This window comes from Xenopus laevis, chromosome 6L, assembly GCF_017654675.1.
Source record: "Xenopus laevis strain J_2021 chromosome 6L, Xenopus_laevis_v10.1, whole genome shotgun sequence".
NCBI classification, from domain to species: domain Eukaryota; kingdom Metazoa; phylum Chordata; class Amphibia; order Anura; family Pipidae; genus Xenopus; species Xenopus laevis.
The window spans coordinates 77,709,781-77,728,015 of record NC_054381.1 but is presented as its reverse complement, the minus strand read 5'-3'; the positions used below and the strand labels follow the sequence as shown (position 1 = coordinate 77,728,015).

The window sequence follows — 18,235 nt, the reverse complement described above, 5'->3', positions numbered from 1 at the left end:
ATATGGAATTTATGCATGCTTTATCTCATCTGCAATCTAGAAACAAAGGTCAAAGTAACTCTCCACCAATAAATGCATCAGGGATTCCCAGAAACCCTCAGCACAGGCCACTGCTGTGACTCCCCAGCATAGAAGAACTGTGTGATTACCCAGCAATATTTGACACAGTGGCCCTAGCTTTCATGATGTAAGTGTGGCGCCAGCATTTCATGACACAGCCATCCTAACATTTTATATCACATTTAATGACACAATTTCTGCTGCACAGTTCTGTGTATATAAGTAGTGCCATATAAATAAAATATACATACATAGAGTAACCCCCTACCCAATACCTTAATGAGTGGCGTGCAAGTACTGCTTTGGGCGCAGACTTTGACACCCTTGTCACATCATTCTATGATAAATGGGAGGGAAAAGGCAAATTCCCACCCTATCATTCATAGCACAGCTGTTTTCCTCAGGGCAAATTAATTAGGCAGTGATTAGGGCAGCCATTGGTGGCTGTTCCAATCATCTCTACTGTAATCCACTATTATCCACAATCCAGTGTTGGTGCTCTCAGGACATCAACAATTGGTTCAGGAAATCCTAAAACAGATTGGCAACTCACACATTCAATACATTTTTGTGCAACACTTTATTGTCATGAAGGTCTACAAAGCTTATACTGTGGGATCCAGCAACTTCTAATTATGCCACTGCATGCATACAGTAAAAAAAAAAAAAAAACTATTTCCTTACCTGTCGCCTTGGCTTGTACAGATATTGCTGCAGAGTATGATGGCTTAAAATATCTTCTATGTCCCTCACACTTTTTCTCCTTTGCTCCAGTGCCTGCATGTCTAGGCATACTGCACTGATGTTTTCCCTCCTGAAAATAAAAGTTATGACATTATTGGGGGAATGTAATATGTTTTACTAGCGCAAAAAAACCTACACAAAGACACTTGTGAACATTAACAACCATGATTCTGTCACTGATTACAGACCTCAACAACTTCATCACAAAGTTTGTGACCAAATGGCTTTTGTGAACATTCGCAGTGTATATAATAAAATTTCGGAATTTAATTTTATAGAAAAATGTAAGGTTTATGGGGAAATATAAAAAAACAACTTGAGGACTCAGTTCAACTTGTTATGGGACATAAGGTAATTAGTACTTGCACCAAAACTTATATAAGCAAGGAATTTTTTTCTAATTTGACATCATGGACTATTTTGCTTAGACATCAATATAAGGTCCATTTTAATTCCACAACAAAATGATACTTCCCAACATTTTGGAAATAGAAAGAGGGACAAAAAGATTTGCCACGAGGAGCATAGCTAAAATTTTTGACCATGCCCATTTTGTGGCCACATCCCCTAATTACCATGCCCATTTCCCCATTTTTTTCAGGTTAAGTAAGCCTGAACACATTTCTGTCTTTTTTATGCGTTCTTACAGTTTAGCTAATGTAGGTGAAGTTCCCTTTAAACTGTGAGTCTAAGTTCTCCCAAGAGACCTGCTTATCTTACATTGTTACAAAAGTATATAAGTATATATTCTGGGTTCTCTGCCAAAAGCTAATTAAGTTAGAAACTTTGTATGTTTTTTCTAGCTGTTCAGTGCAGGAGATCAAAGAGAAAGTCGGAACGTTTCAGTAACAAACACGGGACTACGGGTTGAGCTGTCAAAATCGGACTGTCCCGCGAAAAACGGGACAGTTGGGAGATATGCAAAATGAGGAAAAAATCCACACTCAGTGGATCAACACAGGTACTGCATTTTTTACAAAACATACAAGTTAAGTCCATTGCCAAAAAGTGCAGCTGACTTAATTAACCACTCTGGACTTTATAATAGGTCAATAAATTACACTTGAAAATTCCAAATTGGTTATCCCAAAAAACGATGATGCGCTATGGAAGAAAAAGAACTGAAGAAAAAGCTGAAATGGAAGATAGTAGGAGTAGGAGAAGGACTGAAAAGAATAATTCAATCATTGTATAAATAAAAATATCTATAAAATATAATGATCAGTCAATCAATTTTTGTTTGCTAGGAGTGAGTAACCATACATAAAACATACAACAGAAATAATGAAGAAAAGATCCATCTATATCATACTAAAAGTTAATATACAGTATGGATAAATTAAATATGTCAACAATTCCATTTACTCTATTGACTGTCATGCACTCATATACTTTTTGTACTACTTGAAATGTAGTCATCATTAAATAGAAATAAAACAGAGTTTAATATCCTGACACAACATAAAACTTACAAAAGGTAAGACACTGATGGCTCACTGAGCGATGGTCGCGGACTGCTAAAATCAACATTGGCCATATTCTCAGTGCTTGATGAACGAATAAATGCTAGTGAGCCCCTCCGTTCTCCCTAGAGGTAAAAATAATTCAGTTAACATTCATCACAGTCATTTCTGCGAAATCCTTTGCAGAACCTTGCAAGGAAGATCAAATTAAATCCTGCTGCCCGCAGGAGTATGAACTACAAAATTCTAGGCAGGGACCTTATTCCAGTTGTTGAAATTCATAGTACTAATGTATTTATTCTCATAGTCTAATTTATATTTATTACAATCTTGTTTGCATTTACACTTTGTCCTGAACATTATTCACAATAGCAGAAAGAAAGATGTTGAAAGATGAGATTACAGACACTTAGGGGCCGATTCACTAACTTCGAGTGAAGGATTCGAAGTAAAAAAACTTCGAATTTCGAAGTGTTTTTTGGGCTACTTCGACCATCGAATGGGCTACTACGACCTTCGACTACGACTTTGAATCGAAGGATTCGAACTTAAAATCGTTCGACTATTCGACCATTCAATAGTCGAAGTACGGTCTCTTTAAGAAAAAACTTTGACCCTCTAGTTCGCCATCTAAAAGCTACCGAACTCAATGTTAGCCTATGGGGAAGGTCCCCATAGGCTTTCCTAAATTTTTTTGATCGAAGGATATTCCTGCGATCGTTGGATTTAAATCCTTCGAATCATTTGATTCGAAGGATTTTATCGTTCGATCGAAGGAATAATCCTTAGATCGTTCGATCGCACTATTTGCGCAAAAATCCTTCGACTTCGATATTCGAAGTCGAAGGATTTTAATTCCTAGTCGAATATCGAGGGTTAATTAACCCTCGATATTCGACCCTTTGTGAATCGGCCCCTTAGGGGCAGATTTATCAAGCGTCGAATTTCGAGGGTTAAAAAACCCTCAAATTCGACCCTCAAAGTAAAATCCTTCTAATTCGAATATCGAATTCAAAGGATATACCGCAAATACTTTGATGGAACGATCGAATAAAAATCGTTCGAACCGAACGATTCGAATGATTTTAAGCGATCGATCGAAAGATTTTTATTCGATCAAAAAAGGTTAGAAAAGTGCTGGGGAAGGTCCCTATTGGCTAACATTGAACCTCGGTAGGTTTAAAGTGGCCAAACATGTAGTGGATGTATTTTTTAAAGATACAGTACTTCGACTATCGAATGGTCGAATAGTCGAACGATTTTTACTTCGAAACGTTCCAATCATTTGATGGTCGAAGTACCCAAAAAAATACTTCAAAATTCAATTTTTTTTTTCATTCGAATTCTTCACTCGAGCTTAGTAAATCTGCCCCTTAGCGATCTCATCTCACTATGACTAGCAAGATTACTCAAGGCTGCACACATTAAAGGAGAACTACAGCTTAACTAAAGAAATAGTGCAGACATGTTGTACAGTATATTTTGGACTTTGATACAACCCCAAGGGAACCACAACCCTTTAGCAGTAAAGATCTGTGCCAAAGATGACCCTTTAGCTCTTTTCTGCTGATTCACTGTACATGCTCTGTGCAGCTGTCAGTTTCTGAGCATATGAATGTCACTATTTACTAAATAATTCAGTTTACTGGTACATGGCAGCTAATAAACCAGCAAAATTAGCATTAGAATTTAATAATCAGCCCTGTAATATCATCTTATATTACAGGAAAAACTCATTTTCTGCTTGATGATTTGCGACAAATCAAAAGCTTAGCTTCTCATCAGCTGCTCAAAGCACACTGAGAAAACAAATGCTCTGTAAGGCTACATATGTATTGTTATTGCCACTTTTTATTAAGTAATAAGACCCTAGCAACCAGATTGCTGAAATTGCAAACTGGAAAGCTGTTCTGTATTGTCTGACAATATCACTCTCTAAATCATACTAACTCAAAGGTGAACATCCCTGTTGCATACATGGAATATAGAGAAACACACAGGGGCAGATTCACTAAAGGGCGAAGTGACTAACGCTAGCGAAAATTCGTCAGCGTGACGTCATTCAGATGCAAATTCCCTAACGGGCGCAAGCGTAACTACGCTAGCAAAAGAGACAGATGCTAGCAATCATTCACACTCTGACGACAAGCAAATTTTTGCTCTGGTGAATGGGAGTAAAAAACGCTGGCGTGATAGCCTGCAAAGGTCAGTAAAAATTTTTTTATGGTAATCGGAATTGGGTTCCCCCCTCCATTATTTAACATATGGAACATAAACTATAAAGTGGGCTCATGTGTAGGACATTATAAAAACTCTATTTTATTTATTAAGGTTCCCTGGACTTGTGTAATGTAATGTATTTGCTGCAATATATACGTCCATGTAACTTTATCATTTTCCACCATATGCAAATTAGGCAACGCTAGCGAATCTTTGCTTTGATTGCCGAAGCAACGCTAGTGAAAATTGCCAGTGTTCGGCGACCTGGACGTAACTTCGCATTTTAGTGAATTAGCGTTGTCCTAGCGAATTTACAGCTGGTGAAGTGTTGTGATGGCTGCAAAGCCCCCTAGACAAGCAGCTGCATGACTAATGGCTGTAATGCTTAACAGAAAGCAAACTCCATAAGATAAAATAGCAGAAAAAACATAACAGGAGATTGAACAAAAAGCCTTATACATAAGACACTAGTACTAGAACAGCATCAGCAGATTCAGGAAATGTGCACAATTACTTTATCTCATATTTACAAACCCCTTAAAGGGAAAGGAATTATCTAATTCAAGTACATTCCATTCTGTTCAACATATTCTTTTTTCCCTGGAGAACATTAAGTTGGCAAAACATGTAAATATACTGTACATTTATGACCATTGGGTATATTTATCAAAAAGGGAAGTTAGAGTTCGCTACAGTCCTCTAGAGTGAAATTCCGCCACTCTCCATTCATTTCTATGGGATTTTGAAAGGCTTATTTATCAAAGGATGAACTTTCACTTTCAACCATTGATAAATACTCTCGAGGACTGTGGCGATCTCTAACTTCATATACCCCTATGTGTGTTTACTCAAAAAAACAAAAATCAAGTGTAAAAACAGATAAACCAGATAAAAGTAATACATATGTTCAGTAATTTGTATAGGTTCTCCACAGAAGGAATGTTTAAAAAAACAAGTTACTGGAACTGTTAGCCTCAGCTTAAATTTTTTTAACATACCTCAGCAACATAGCTTATGGCATCCTTCATATTTAATTCATGGAAGACATTAAGAATCCGATCTTGTTTTTGTTGAGCAGATTTTCTCATAAAAATTTTGCTAAGAAATTTTGAATCAAAGTTGGAAATCCTGAAAAAGGTTAAGGATCAATCATAAAATGCAGTGCATGTATTAAACCGTGTTATATTACAGAGCTTCATGTTACTTGAGGGAAAATACACTACATTACAGCTTAGATTACTGCCGATATACAGTAGCTGAGTAGTGTCTTTTTTACATTTAATGAAAAATAGCTCATTTACGTGACTGCAATTTTGCAAGACTGCAAAATTGCACTGGGTCAGTTACTAACAGCAACCACTCAGAAATTAGGTTTGATCAGTCTACCACAAGTTAGCAAGCGAAAGCTATGGCAAACTGCACTAGTCATTTTAGCACCTACTGTATGGTTTTTAAATTGATTGATTTAAATTATAATTATTACAATTTAGCCCTTTAATAGATATTTATACCACATGTTTTAAAATCAAATTTGCAAATATTTCAAAGACAGTTCATATAGTTTAAACCATTGATATTTTCTACACAAAGTTTTTAAACATGGGTAGCCAAATCAGAAATTGCTAGGGATGCACCGAATCCACTATTTGCTATGAGTCCTTGGTAAATTTTCGATTACCGAACAAAATCTGAACCATAATTTGCATATGTAAATTAGGGAAATGAGGGGGAAAGAGTAAAAAGATTAAACATTTTTGACTTCCTTGTTTGTGTGATGAAAAACATCCCTAGAAATAGCTAGCAGGTTTGCAAATATGCTAGATGACAACTTTTTATCTCAGGTCAATTATTTTTCAAATATGTAAATATTAACAAAAATGAGGCAAGAATTGGTTGATAAGAGCAGGGATGAGAGCAGGGGAAAAGTAGAGATTGCTATTTGGTGTCTCTCTTTACAACTGATGTAGGCTTCCTTTTTAATTCTAACAATAAAAAAGCAGAAATTTAAAATAGACTAGTACCAGTGGCGTAACTACCGGGGGAGCAGGGGGTGCAATTGGGCCAGGGCCCGCACCCCCGCAGGGCCCCCCGGCAGTCACGCGCCCACTACAGCGACTGCAGCGCCGCACGGAAGAGGGTGGGGGCAGGGCCCGGCTGCACGGGCCCGCACCAGGGCCCGCCCCCAATGAGTTCCGTCTCTGACTAGTACATTTAAAGATAAAAAAGATCCAGAGCCAGATAGTATTCCTCTAAAAGAGGTCTGGCATGGTGCCAAGAGATTGCTAATCTGGTGCCTCTATTAAAAATGAATCCCTTTCTCAGCTTGATAACTATAAGGGGCTAATTCACTAAAGAGCGAAGCGGCTATCGCAAATTCGCCAGCGTGACGTCATTTCGTTACTTCACTGATTTACTAACGGGTGCTGGCGTAAATTCGCTAGTGAAGTGGACCTACTCTAGCGATACTTCGCACCCTTACGCCAGACGAAGTTGCGCTATGGCAATGGGACGTAACTACGCTAATTCACTAACTTGCGCATTTTACTGAACGGTATCTCTTGCGCCAGACTTGCCTTCGCCACCGCAGACCAGGCAAAGTGCAATAGAGTAGATAGGGATTGCTTCAAAAAAAGTGGAAATTTTTTCTAAGTCCCCTCCTGCCCCCCTACATTTCCTAACATATGGCACCTAAACTATACAGTGGGCACATGTGTAGGGCAATATAACACCTCTGTTTTATTTTATGAAGGTTTCCCAGGCTTGTGTAGTGTAATGTATTTGGTGCTACATATACGTCCATTGTACTTTAACTTGGCGCCTTATTCAAATTAGGTATTGCCAACGTAACTTCGTTTTCCTCGACGAATTAACGCTAGCGCAACTTCGCTACCATTCGCCTCCCTGAGCGCAACTTCGGATTTTAGTGAATTAGCGGCGCCCTGGTGAAACTTCGCCTGGCGAAGTGCGGCAAAGTGTGGCGAAGCCTCCGCAGGTTAGTGAATTTGCCCCTAAGACTCTTAGTTTGAAATCTGTAGTAGAAATGCTTTTGGAAGAGGTAGTCAGGAATAAGATATGTGAATACATTGCAAATCACAATAATTTGCGTTTGTGCCAGCATTGTTTTATGTGTAATAGAGCTAATAATGTAATTGCCTTCAATGAGGTGGTGAGCAGAAACCTAAGCCACAGGATTGCAGTGGATGTGATCTACTTAGACTTTGCTAAAACATTTAATAAAGTACCACACAGAAGGTCACTGATTAAATTAAAGGGGAACTATCACAAAAATGTTCAGCTTAATCATAATGAGACAATAAACTTTCTATATAAAATCAAGTATTTTCACTATCCCCCGCTAAGCACCCCCCAAAAGCTATATTAGACCTGGCTGTTCATGCACCCAACTCCTGCATGCACATAATATTTGTGCTTGGACAGAGAAATGGCTGAAGGATAAATTACAAACTGTGTTGGTAAATGGAACATTTTTAATTGCACCAGTGTTGTTAGTGGAGCACTATATCCTTAGACCTTTGTTTTTGAACTTGCTTATTAAAGGAAAGGGAAGGCCTTAACAGAAAGGTCCACCTAAATATACCAGTTAACACTCAAAGTAGTGCTGAGTTCCTCTGTGAAAAAAACACTGCATTTCACTGTATTTGTTGGAATTATTAAAATTTTTCTTACAATGATAATGTAAAAAAGCTCTGATGGAAACACCTATTCCTTATGGTGAATAAATATTTTGGCAAGGCTGGCTGAATTTATATGAAAATGGAAGTGTTAACTAAATTTAGTGAATTTTGTCACAAGAATTTCTGGTGAAATAATTTTACTTCATTTTAACTCCAACTAAAGGCAGTTTTTAAAATACACAAGCGTTGACTAAAATGTATTTCTTATAAACAATGCGTAGTGATGTCACCTGTTAGTGATTTAATTGTGTGTGAAGTGGACCAAACTACTTTGCAGAGCCAAACGGGAAATTGGTAGCTGTCCTCATTGCTCCTCTGTCAAACTATCTCTTTTCACAGTCAGCTAATTAGCCAATTATACCCAGGCTTAGGTGGATGGTGCTTTTTTTTGTTAGGGGAGGAGAAAAATGAAAGATGGCCATATAGCGGCTGACTTTAAGCTATTGTCAGATGTATTGAATTCTTTGCTTGTGTAAAAATGCCTACCCCCAAATACCTCCTGTGCCTCCCACTGATTTCAAAGGAAACCATGCAAAAGTGCAGTAGTGGGTGCTTCTTTCCACACCAAGCAAATTGTAGAAAATGAGACCCCTAGGGACCTGGGGTTTTCTGGATCAGATCTTTCTATAATTTGGCTGGTCTTGCTTTCAGTAAGGATTAATTTTATCTTAGTTGGGATCAAGTACAATGTACTGTGTTATTACAGAGAAAAAGTAAATACATTTTAAAAATTTGGATTATTTGGATAAAATTAAGTCTATGGGAATCACTCATTCTGAGCTTTCTGGATAACCGATCCCATATCTGTATTATATTTCTTGCCCATTAAAGCAACTTGAAACATACTTACTTATCTCTCATGTAATTGTGTCCAATCTGACCAGAAACATCTTCAATGGCAGAACATATGTGGTCAAATGCCTTAAAAAAGACATATACTTAAGTTGGTTATTTTAATACTCATGTTTGTAGCAAACAACAGTTTTCCTACAGTCACATAGTTAAAAAAAAACACCATCATATTCCACCTCCAGTGGCGGATTAATACTATTTGAGCCCCTAGGCTACACTTTCCACAGGGGCTGGACCCCTCCCCCTTTCCACAGGGCCCCCCCCCCAACTGCTGCTGGACCCCATGCATGGCCAGTACCTGCTTTCTGGCTGGCTGGGAGAAGATTAGGCAAGGCCTGTGTTTGAGTGCGCTCAAGTTCTACATGCTGCGTCTGTCTGCATCGCTGTCGCTTGCCAATTCCCCAGAGTCGTTCTTGTGTCTTGCTACCTTGCCTAATCCTTTTATAAACCAGCCAGAAAGCACGTACCACCTTGCAGGGGGAGGGGCAGCACGGCACCTACTGGGCCCTGCAACACAGTTAAAAAGTTTTTTCAAACAAAATAAAAACAAATTTAAAAAGCCCCATGGGCCCCTGGGCTATAGCCTATGCATTAATCCACCCCTGTATATGTCATCCAGTGTATAGATTTGCGGCACCTCTAACCTTTCCTATGATCTTCTGCATTGGTGGTGTAGATCTCCCTAGACGGTTGGCACTGGTCAGCACAATATGTGAGGAAATTCAAGAGTCACACAAACACCATATTTACTGCAGCAGGGGAGCTTACCCCTTTTATTGTGACCACCTGTGCATCATAGTTTCTGGGGTGAGCAATGCTCCCTTTTGTCAGGATTCAAACATTTGTGCATACAAAGTCCCACCTCTTTCTCCCACAGTCCAGTTTTGGACTTTCACTGGCATTGGTTACCAAAATGTTCACTGCATTCAATTTCACACAGGGCCATTGCATCGTTGCATAAATAATTTGTGTGTCACTAAATAAATGCAGGAGCCAAGGTGACACTAGCAACTTTGGCAATGGGCTAGCATGTAACATTGACACTTGTGGTTAGTGGCGCTTGTCACTAAATGTTCATATGTAAGGCCTTTGTTGCCTGAAGAATCCATGGCCACAATAAATGCAATGAACTTGAACAATTTTTTTTGTTATTGCAACCTTTTGCAGGGACACAGCATACAGATCAGACAGGGGCTCTCGCTGCCGACAAGGATATTAATCACACACTACTTGTTACTCACACACCACCGCGTTCTCCCTTCTGAAGTCTCCAGTGCCCTTGCCCTGTAGGAATCACTGGCAGGAGTGTCTTAAGTCGCACAGGGGCCTCCTTTTACTAAGGAACTCTTACCTCTGATTCTCTGCTGTGACCTCACATACAATGCCCAAGCTTCTTCCGTTTGCTCTCCACTAATCTACACGTGAACGCTCAATACCCTGACTCTGGTGCACAATCACCACAGGGCTCTAACTCAAACTGTAACTGATGTTGGGACAACAGGCTGTCTGTGCTCGCTAGCCCTCTCTAACTTTCACTCCTGAAGTGAACTCACGTGCCACTACTATCCACTAACTAGCCCTAATGGTACCAACCTCCCCAAGGGTCTGGTCACTTCAGTTTGATGCTGCTTCTAGATGTTACAGGCCAAAAGAGGAAGTGCACCAGCAAGGCACTGTCTTGTACAGGCTCTCAGGTGGACCTAGTGCCACCTGCTGGCTGAACTACAGCATAGCCTAACTATTTACATGACAAAAATAAATTCTTATAGTTTTATAAAATTACATTATAATACAAATATACCTTTTTTATGTGTGGTTGAAACACTGCAGTAGAGTAGATCTGAAAAAAAATGTACTTGGCACATGGCGTGTCAGCCCAGGATATGAAAGCAGTTGTCAAAATGTAGTAAGCTCTTAGGCCATAGATTTAAATAGAGTATAGATATGTACAATTAATTTTGATTCAACATTTTAAGTTACAGAAGGCATAGGCGTAAGCAGAGGGTAGCTTAGTTTGCACTTATAAATTATTGGAGAATACCAGGTTAGTGTCATGAAGTAAGATTACTTGTAAACCACATATTCCCCACCTTGTCATATTTGTCCGGGTAACCCCTGTTGTCTTTATATGATAGCACTTGGTTTACAATACTTATCCATCCACTGAATGTTTGGGTCTAACCCACATATTGGTTATAGAATAGCTCTGCCATTGCAGTTTGCATAGTTTTCTGGGTAAAAATGCAACCAGTGCCACCAAATATCAACCCCCCCTCCCCCGTTTCACAGTTGCATTATATAACTTCCAAGACTCTCCGATTTTCCAGGCATAAAGCCTGTCTGGTCTGGGAATATGATATTGAGAAATACTGTTAAGAGTCTGCAAGCAAGGATTTTTATATTTATCATGAGCTGAGAAATTGGGTAATGTGAGTTACAATCTAATCTTTTCAGGGTTTGGGAATCGATATACATAAAGTCTCTGTTTAGAAGGGTGCCAGAGTCTTCTGGTATCTTATACAATTCAAGGAGCATGCATGAGTGCCAGGAACTCCACATGACATCTGAAAACTGTGTATAGTATACCATCCAGACCTGGTGACTTGTGATTTAGGAGGGATGCTATAGATAATTTAATCTGTTCCAGTGTGTTTGGGGCATCCAAGCTTTCACTTTACTTTGGTCTATGTAGCTCTATATATCTATCTTAGAAAGGTAAATTTGTATTTCTAGATGGCAAAAAGGGTGTTAAAACTGTACAGGTTTATTTATAAATGTTGGAAGTGTACATTTATTTGCGGAGTGTCTGCAAAAGTAATCTTGGTTGTCTCTGGAGGTGTACAATGTTTTTTTTAAACTAGAATAACTTATGCTTAGTTTTAACCTGTAGGTAATCATTATACTATTTTATAGTTGTCTGCCAGTATTCCCAGAGTGTGAGCTATCAACCACATTTAACATAAGCATATATGAAATGTACTGAAGATTTTAATTAAAGTTGGGAGCAAAATCTATTTACTGCTTTGATCAATGTGTCATTTCAGCAGAATGTGTTTGCTTGCCTTAAGTCAGGGATCCTCAACCTTTTGAACCTGTGAGCAACATTCAGAAGTAAAAGGAGTTGGGGAGCAACACTAGCATGAAAAATGTTCTTGGGGTGACAAACAAGTGCTGTGATTAGCCATTTGTGGATTGTCAACCTACATTGCGGCTCTGTTTGGCAGTGCACTTGGTTTTTATACAATCAAAACTTGCCTCCAAGCCTGGAATTCAAAAATAAACTCCTGCTTTGAAGCCACTGGGAGCAACATCCAAGAGGTTGGAGAGCAACATGTTGCTCGCGAGCTACTGGTTGGGGATCACTGCCTTAAGTAGTCAGAATCCATTTCGTGCTATGGAGTGCAGAACTCAGAGCAAGAACTGATTTGTATCACCCCAACAAATGATTAAACCCTGGGAATATTGTGTTATCATAAATGCAAGGTAACAATCCAGTAAATATAATTTTCAATATGACTACAAAACAGTAGTACGCTGAATACAACACAGCCACCTTATACTCATTATACTAGAATGTGGATTTGCAAAATTATACCAACAGAAAAAAATATAAACCATACTGGAACTTAGGTAGGGTTGCCATTTGCTGGTAGCGAGAACAGGAAGGGGGGCGGGCCCGGTGATTGCGGGGCATGACCGGATGGTTGATGTGGAGATCACCAATTAGATCATAGCACCACTCATTGAGAAGATTAGGAAATCCAGACAGTCACTTCTCACCCAGACAGGAGGCAACCCTAAACTTAGGTCAACATTCTTAAATGCTTAATGCTTAAAAGCCAAAGGGGAAAATGTGATAAAAGTCGCAAAGGGCGAAACTTTGCAAATAAAAAATTGCCTGTCGCAATTGAATATACTTCATTAGACGTTTATTGCATTTAAAATCTTAATTGCGCATTGCGAACTTTTAACACCTACTCGTTTCGTTAAATATTTTGTCACAAAAAACAGTTTGCGATTGTGAAATTTTATTACACGCACTGCGAACGTTCGCAAATGCAGTTTGGTTGCAAGTTTTGCGAGTAAGTAATTGAGGTCTTAATCAGTCAAAAATGTTGCAAATATGGTCGCTAACGGGCACAAGCGTCTTTGTGAACATGTTTTGCTATAACAAAGCATATTACATTCCCCAAAAAGCTTTTATATGATAACAGAACTCCTAAAAGATTTGTGTAGCACGCTACTATGTGTGCAGACTGTGTGAATATTATATGTGGTAGCAGCAGCATAGACTAACCCTAGCTCTCTTCACAAGTTATCCCAGAGGGACTGCAGAGGATTCGGTGCACCCACAATCATGCAGATCTCCTTGACTGCATTAATCCAAAACCAGAAGTAAAAAAAAAAGAGCACATCGCCTCATGAAATAAAAACCACCATTAAAAAACAGGTGACTGAAGTGTAATGGATGCTTAACACATTTCTGGAACACCCCTTAATCATAAGCTATGCTGGAAGAATAAGGGCTCTTACTGACGAGCGGTTGAAGCTGCGCTCCCCTGCATTCTGTTTTTCTGCGTTCAGCCGCAGGGGAGCGCAGTAATAGACGCATTACGTTTTTTTCAATGGGGCTGTACTCACGGCACATGTAGGCGCCGAACGCAGGAAAAATGCAGCATATTGCGTCTCAACCTGCGTTCTGCACCTACATGCGCATGTGTGAGTACAGCCCCATTGAAAAAAAATTTAATGCGTCTATTCCTGCGCTCCCCTGCAGCTGAACGCAGAAAAACTGAACACAGGGGAGCGCAGCTTCAACCGCTCATCAGTAAGAGCCCTAAGAGACTGGAGGAGGTGATGTTAGCAAACTAGGGGATTGAAGCCTTGTGGGTGGAGCTTTTCACTGATTGAAAAGAGTCCAGCAAATTAATTGTAGGAGTATGCTACAGACCCCCTAATGTAAGTAAAGAGGGCTAAGCTCCTGAAGCAAATAGAAAAAGCTGCTAGTTTGGGGAAAGTAATGAAAATGGGGCATTTTAATTATCCAGATACTGACTGACTGGAGCAACAGTACTGCCAGGACAGTTAATGGAAACAAAGTTAACAAGTACAACAACTTGTTGCATGACAATTTTATGGTAAGTAAATAAACCCCTGGGCAAAAGTGACCATAATGTTTTGCATGCCATGACAACCAGTGTTAACCCCACAGTGCAGAAGTTACCATACAAATTACAAGAGTGATGGGGGACACATGGGTCTAAATTCAAAGAGGTACACAATTTCCAATTTCCTTCCTTCACTGTGCACAGATTTTTTTTAAATGTGCAAGGGAGCCTTGGGCTTCTGTGAGGCTTAAGGTCTGATGCCTTTGTCTTCCAAGTAAACAGGGATGAAAACCCATGTCCTACTTTCAGAGGTGTACTGTCCACAATAAAGTCTATGCAATCCTTTAGGATTTTGCTATTCCTGTTACTATACAAAGTAACGGCACTTTTAAAGGGGACCCATCACCTGAAAAAAGTATTCCAAATCCTATTTTATCTCATTAGTCGTGTTTATTTTGTCGCGTTTAACTTTAATTACACTATATAAATTATTTGAATGTTGTTTCCTTAAGAAATTCATAATTATAGCTAGGAGGCAGGAGCCATTTTGTGGGCACGATTATTAAGGCAAGCCTTGCATCATCTCAAAATCTTGTTTGTGCACCAGAATGGGGGACCTGATCTCCATCCCCATGCACTGGCTACACAATTAAATTGTAATAAGAGAGGGGGAATGTGGGGAGTACGATGACATCTAGTAACTGCTGAATGGAAAGTGAAAGTAATTGTCTGTCCTGCCTCTATGCCTAAAACACAGTGGAGGGGCAGGCTATATTTGATTGACAGCTGAGATTTTTAGTTTACAACTATGCATGCTTTAATTAAAAAAAAGAATTTGGCTCTCATGTTTAATTTAAAAATTACTTTTATTATACAGCTTTTTATGACACGGTGATGGGTCCCCTTTAAGAGACTTAACTTTTGAGACATCTGACTAGGATGCCACACTGGCACTTGACAAAAGGAATTTGTTTGCAGAATCGAAGTTCTTTACCTACTTTTTCCAGCCTTCATCTAACAAACTGATATGCACCAATAACTTCTACAAAAATACAAAGCCAAAAACTTTGTGCAAAACTTACAACAGTTCCTGAATATACTATACCCAGATAATAACTTTGTGCTGCAGTTCCAGCTGTGGAACTATATGAGCGTATTACAGACTGGATTTTACATAGACAGCAAGGTAGTATTAGGCGGTGAGTACAATACAACCAGACAGTTTTATGCTTATGTCCAGAACAGTGACATGTGTACCTACTGACCACAACCCTGCAGACCATGCAACCAGAGCTGTTGCTGCAAGCCAGCTTCAAGAAACATGTTGGTTCACAGAACCTGCTCTCTAGTGTAGCACAGCACCTGCTCTCTAGTGTAGCAGAGAACACATTGCTCCTGGGAGTGAAACATGTAAGCTAGTGGATGCAAATCCAGATACTAAAATCAGCCTTCAACTGTCTACATGTCACACAATGACCACAGACAACCAACTTGTATCCAGCAGAACCGGTTCTTGATTTGGAAATAATTAATGGAGCTATTAAATTTGCCAGATTGTGTGAAGATGATGGGAGTATGAACTCTGGATTGGCAATTCTAGATGGGGCTGATCTCTCTAACAGCCTGGAGACCAGTTTCTCTAGTAGTGGTGGGGAGGAGAGTAGAGTGAGGCCTAAGCAGATTGTAGTTGTAGGGGACTCAATTATTAGGAAAGTGGATAGGGTAATTTGTCGTCCGGATCGTTACAACCGAACAGTTTGCTGTCTACCTGGTGCCAGGGTTCGGCATGTGGTTGATTGGATAGACAAATTATTGGGTGGGGCTGGGCATGACCCAGCTGTCTTAGTGCATTAGTCATATACTAATGACAAAATAAATGGTAGATGGACGACCTTAAAGAGTGATTTCAGGGATCTAGGCTCTAAGATCAAGGAAAGGTCTTCCAATGTCATCTTTTCTGAAATTTTGCCCGTGCCACGTGAAAGTTTAGGAAAACAGCGGGAGTTTAGGGAGCTAAATGTGTGGCTCAAGTCTTGGTGTAGGAAGGAAGGGTTTGGGTTCCTAGAGCACTGGGATGATTTTTCCTTGGGGTACAACCTATACAGTCGTGACGGTTTGCACCTCAATGGAAGGGGGTCCACGGTGCTAGAGGAAAGAATGGCTAAGAGGTTGGAGGAGTGCTTAAACTAGGCAAGGGGGGTGGGTGAGATAAAGAATTAGGGGGAAGCTAGGGTAGATGGGGCAATGTGATTAGTAAGGGGTCATGGGGGGAGGAGTGAGGGGGGCATACAGTCTAACTTAACATATAATTCTCCACTAAGTAATGCAAATTTCAAAAGTAAAAGTAGTAACCTACGCTGTATGCTGGCAAATGCACAGAGTTTGTCAGGTAAAATGGGAGACCTATAATTAATTGCATGCTCTAAAAATTATGATATAATTGATATCACTGAGACCTGGTGGGATGAAACATGTGACTGGATTGTGAATTTAAATGGTTACACTCTTTTTAGAAGGGACAGAGGGATTAAAAAGGGTGGAGGAGTGTGTTTGTATGTAAAGCGCTACAGAAATAAACATAGCTGGCACTGGTGAGGGTGTAGAATCCCTCTGGGTAGAGATTTTGACTGGGCAAAAGGTTACAAAAAGAATTATCATTGGTGTATGCTATAAAACATCTAGTATAAGTGTCGAATATGAAGCCCAGCTACTCTTGCAGATACAAGCGGCTTCACAGCTGGGTCAAGTTGTTGCTATGGGTGACATCAATCATTCAGACATTGACTGGGGTAATGGGGTTGCTAAGACAGAAAAAGCTAGTAGGTTTGTAAATATGCTGAATGACAACTTTTTATTCCGGCTCGTTCAAGAACCTACTAGAAATAACTCTCTTTTGGACCTTGCAATAACTAATAATACTGAACTCATCTCTAACATTTGTGTGGGTGAGCATTTAGGGAATAGTGATCATAACATGGTCTCCTTTGAGATTCTGTTGCAGAAGCAATTCTATAAGGGAGTAACTAAAACACTAAATTTTAGATGTGCAAACTTTGACAGTATAAGGGCATCTCTGCAACATATTAAGTGGGAAATGCTTTTCACAGGGTTAAACACAGAACAAAAAGTCTTTAAAATGCTGCTTAATAAATATACTGGTCAGTATATTCCACTTGTAAGCAAGGAACGCCGTTGCACAGCAAAACCTTTTTAGTTCAATAGAAGGGTTGGTGTTGAGGTGGGTAAGAAAAGACATGCTTTTAAGGCTTGCAAGTTAGCTGGGACAGCCGAATCATTTATAAGGTACAAGGAGGCCAATAAATCATGCAAATAAGCTATAGGGCAAGCTAAAATTGATATAGAAAAGGATATTGCAGCAAGCAGTAAAAAAAATCCAAAATTATTTTTTAAATATGTTAATAGTAAAAAAATGAAGCAGGAAGGGGTGGAACCCTTACTATCAGAGGGGGGTCAGCTGGTTGATGAAAACAAAATAAAAGCGCAGATTCTGAACTCATATTTTTCATCTGTCTACACAAATGAGTCCCAATTCTAGTAATACAACTAATGATGCATGGTTCACACATGAGGAAATTCAAAAGAGACTAGAACATGTTAAGATTAACAAAGAGACAAAGAGACTAGAACATGTTAAGATTAACAAAGGTCCGGGGCCAGATGGTATTCATCCCAGGGTACTTAGCGAGATTATCTTAGTGATTGCCAAACCTCTTTACTTAATTTTTCAGGATTCACCGAGATCTGGCATAGTGCAGAGAGACTGGCGAATTGCTAATGTGGTGCCTCTATTCAAAAAAGGATCCCGTTCTCAGCCTCAAAACTATAGGCCAGTTAGTCTGACGTCAGTGGTAGGAAAGTTTTTCGAAGGGTTAATAAAGGATAAGATACTGGACTTCATAGCAAATCATAACACTATGAGTTTGTGCCAGCATGGTTTTATGCGTAATAGATCTTGCTAGACTAACTTAATTTCTTTTTATGAGAAGGTAAGTAGAGACCTCGATTCTGGGATGGCAGTGGATGTGATTTACTTAGACTTTGCTAAAGCATTTGATACAGTGCCACACAAAAG

The 18,235-nt window shown here is 39.5% G+C and overlaps 1 protein-coding gene across 2 annotated transcripts in view; it reads right to left on the bottom strand.

Moving 5' to 3' along the window:
- Nucleotides 1-18,235, bottom strand: part of slc9a3.L (solute carrier family 9 member A3 L homeolog) — a 107,149-nt gene that overhangs the window by 19,606 nt on the left and 69,308 nt on the right. The window contains exons 9-12 of one of the 2 annotated variants that reach the window (XM_041566217.1): nt 9,033-9,103; nt 5,486-5,615; nt 2,277-2,392; nt 745-874 (exon numbers count right to left, since the gene is read on the bottom strand). In XM_041566217.1, coding sequence (XP_041422151.1) covers nt 745-874; nt 2,277-2,392; nt 5,486-5,615; nt 9,033-9,103 — 447 coding nt within the window. The remainder of the gene's footprint in view (nt 1-744; nt 875-2,276; nt 2,393-5,485; nt 5,616-9,032; nt 9,104-18,235) is intronic. The other variant, XM_041566218.1, reaches the window with a different exon arrangement.